Source organism: Pinus tabuliformis, chromosome 8 (assembly GCF_031772625.1).
Source record: "Pinus tabuliformis cultivar Carrire ecotype Pingquan chromosome 8, CPIR1, whole genome shotgun sequence".
NCBI classification, from domain to species: domain Eukaryota; kingdom Viridiplantae; phylum Streptophyta; class Pinopsida; order Pinales; family Pinaceae; genus Pinus; species Pinus tabuliformis.
Window position 1 is genome coordinate 1,643,864,913 of NC_142294.1, and position 3,667 is coordinate 1,643,868,579.

Here is a 3,667-nt window from a genome sequence, read left to right on the forward strand (position 1 = left end):
TGATCGAGTTGAGACCGTCGGAGATCCCTTTATGTATGCAGAGGCTAAGCCAGGAACAATGCTGATAAAGTTTCAAGAAAAGGTAAATTTTGGGATTTTTTATCCATTGTCATAAATCTCTGGGATATTTAACCCATTATGATATTGTCATAAATCTTTGGGATCTTTGATCCAGCCCAGAAGAATAACACTATTTTTAGAATCTAGGGCTTATCCAAATTACTCCAATAAATTCACTATAAATAATTTTTTCATATAGTTTTGTTTACGTTGATATGAAGATGGTTCAAAATGTTGAAGACCATAACTCTCCAGCACAATTATTAATTTGTTATCGAAATGGATGGTGCGGTTTATAAAAGGAAAATCATCTGTTTTAGAAAATTCCACTGTGGCTGCATTAACCAATTCCGGTTGAAATTGACAGGTAATTTCTTGAGAATAATCACCAAATTTCTCCAGTTTAACCATGTTGGAGAGAGTGTAAGTTTTTCCTCAAACATAAAAATTTACATGTTTTCTAATATTGAGCTGACTCATGATGCATCGTCACTTTGCCCCAAATTTAGCAGCCATTTACTTTGCTTTCTTGCGCAGACATCTGCATAACAACAGCCTAATTGTCAGTGTTCCAGACTGGTTATCTGAACTGAAATTAAGTGGCAGTGTTCCAGCGTAGATCGGTGTTTTTTAATATCTTACGCACAGAACAATAATTTCAGTGGCGTAATTGCCGGGCAACTTCTCTGCAAGCGTTCATTAAAACTCACGTAATCACATCCTATTTCATATTGCTTCAATTTATTTTGAAATTTTGAAATTAAATATATGTTTTTATATTGCGCGCTGTATACTAGGATTTCCATTTACAAAAATACGAAGCCTAGTAGTAATCATAATGGAAGGGCGCTTTCTTTGGTGTGTTGCAGCCGCTATGGGAATCCCTACCTATGTATGCATAAGGGGAATGCATCCTGCCAAATTCAAATAAAAACAAAATGAGTGTTGTCTTTGGAGTAATATGGGTGGAATTGGATGACTAGGTTTTAGATTAATGGTGAATAGGTGCATTGCTATTAGTTCAAATTCTTATAAGTGGTTTCACCCCTTAACAGTAAAAACAAAAAAATATTAAATGGAATTCTAATGACGCTAAGTATATCACAAAAAATTCAGAAGGGAAGCAGGTGTGGTAGCTAGAAGCAGTGGTATGAAAGCAAACGAAAACATCTGGTAGACTAAGCTCACTCAATAGAGTGAATTTTTGAAATACATTGACATATATTTTTTATTAATTACTAAGGACTCTCATCAATTGCTAATTACCAAGGATTCTCATCCATTGATTTAGACAAAAGATAAGTACTGTCTGTTATATAATGCCTATTCCTGTGAATAATGTCATTATCATTTTCTTTTTTTAATCTTCTTCATGAGACTGTTTATTACGTGAAATGATTGGCTCGCAGACTACTTGATGACAATAGTGCTGAAAGTATCAAAGCCTCGTGCGTTCACTCTATATGAGCTGAAGGTAGCCACAGAAAACTTTAGTGAGAAGATTCGAGAAGGGGGATTTGAATCAGTGTTCTTTGGTAAATTACCTGAAGGAAAGGATATAGCGGTTAAATTGCTTTCATTGTTCTCCAAGCGAGGAGCTCTAGAGATTTTAAACGAGGTAATTTTAAGGTTTTCAAATCATTTAATTTGAATTTAATGTAAGCCCATTTCATTATTATGACACTGTTATACTTCATATATAACACTAACATAATCACTTTGATAAACAGGTTGATCTTCTTTCCAGAGTCAACCATAGGAACTTGGTATCTTTACTGGGATACTGTAAGGAATCCAGAGAACTTATGCTTGTCTATGAACACCTCTATGGTAAAATATATCTAACAGAGATCACTTGTTGGAATCGTTAATAGAATAAAGAAAGTAACCAACACCCATTTGGTTCTTATTTTCTTTATCAGGTTCTAGTGCAGGGCTCAGCAAGAAACAAGAGTCAAAATAGTTTTAGATGCAGCTCAGGGTAAGTCCTCTTATCATGATGTACAATGGATTTTTCAGATTAGTATAAACTTCTTGCCGTAAAAACAACTAAATATCTACTTATGTCTTACAAAAGACGAATTATGGCTAAACATATTTCTATTTGAAGGACTGGAGTACCTGCATCAGGGTTGCAGACCAAGGATAATCACAGAGATGTCAAGACCTCCAACATCGTTTTGGACAGCAATATGAATGGAAAATTGGCCAATATTTGTCTGTCAAGAATGACAATAGATTGGGAGGATTCTCATGTCACAGCTACTGTGAAGGGAAAGGCAGGATACCTGGATCCAGAGTATATGCACTCTCTTTGCAACATTGGAATGCAATTAATTACCACATAGCAGTTTCATTTGGTAAGTATTTCAACCCACAAGTGTAGATGGAGAAAAAGTGATGCGTATAGTTTTGGTGTGGTTTTATTGAAAATAATGTGTTCGAAAACCCATAGATTTACATGTACAGGAAGTAAACCTCATTAACCGGGGAATGCCTCTGATCCAAAATTCTAAGCATGCAGCAGAACTTACAGATTTCGGAAATATTCTTAAATCTGAACAATTGAACAATCTGAAATATTCTTAGAGTATTGTAATGCATCTTCTGCCTCATAACAATAATAACTGGCATATTTATATTGACAGGGGACACCGTTTCAGCTGCAAATTTTCGCGGCGTGATGGCAGAAATCATTACAAAAGGTTGCAAGGAAATTATTAGATGGAATCCATCACTCGTGTTGCAGAAGTGGCGATTAGATGTGTTCGTGCTGAGCCGTCTTCTAGGCCCAGCGCGAGTGAGGTGGTAGGGGAGCTGAAACAGGCTAGCAAACTGCAGGAGGACAAGGCTTCTATTTCAACTCCAGGGGACATTGTTATTGAAAGTAAAGATTTGCAGGCCTGCTCCATAATGGACTGGGGTGACGACAGCTCCAACATTTTGAAAGTAGGAAGATGAGTTCAGTCGTTGTGTGGTGTGCAGTCAGATAAAATAGTTTCCTGGTTTCGTTCACAGTGACTGAGCTGAGTAGGCCTTAATGAAAGAATAAATTTCCTCTTCCGACAGTGCAGTTCAATTCAGTTTTACAAATTCAAATCCATGTTAAAACCAAACTATCATAATTTAGGGTGTTTCCTTTAATGTGTTTATCTAGGATATATTTCTCTCAATTGATAATATAAGATGAGTTTTGACCTTTGATTCAACTCCTATTTATTGCTAGGAAACATGTAAATTTTATAGAAGTGTATAAGAGATCGATCTAAGTGTACTTTAAATCCAATGGTGTTTATTAGTTCCTTTAGAAAAAAATTTGTTTTATTATCTTTTGTACAAATAACTAATCTTTTGGGGTGATTTTTTTAAATTTAAACATTAGCAATCTCATGTTAAGGTTTTTGAAATATTGTAGAACTATTTGAACTAATATGAATACTTTTTATTTCTATTTTTTTGGGCTATGTCAATTACTAAAATAATCCTTTCAACAAATAAAATTCACTAAATACAATTAAAACAAGAAATTAAATAAAATATTTAATTTTTACTTTAGCTATCCCATGCTAACATTTGAAATATGAGACTACTAAATGAAATCGTTTAC

At 34.6% G+C, this 3,667-nt stretch overlaps 1 protein-coding gene across 1 annotated transcript; it reads left to right on the forward strand.

Annotated features, from left to right (window-relative positions):
• The first annotated feature begins 603 nt into the window (after positions 1-603).
• LOC149242465 (cysteine-rich receptor-like protein kinase 43) lies at positions 604-3,264 on the forward strand. Its single transcript, XM_089367691.1, has 6 exons — positions 604-770; positions 1,470-1,678; positions 1,791-1,890; positions 1,983-2,041; positions 2,171-2,420; positions 2,709-3,264. The coding sequence occupies exons 2-4, from the start codon at positions 1,478-1,480 to the stop codon at positions 2,021-2,023; spliced, it is 342 nt and encodes a 113-aa protein (XP_089223817.1). The 5' UTR covers positions 604-770; positions 1,470-1,477; the 3' UTR covers positions 2,024-2,041; positions 2,171-2,420; positions 2,709-3,264.
• Positions 3,265-3,667: the final 403 nt, after the last annotated feature.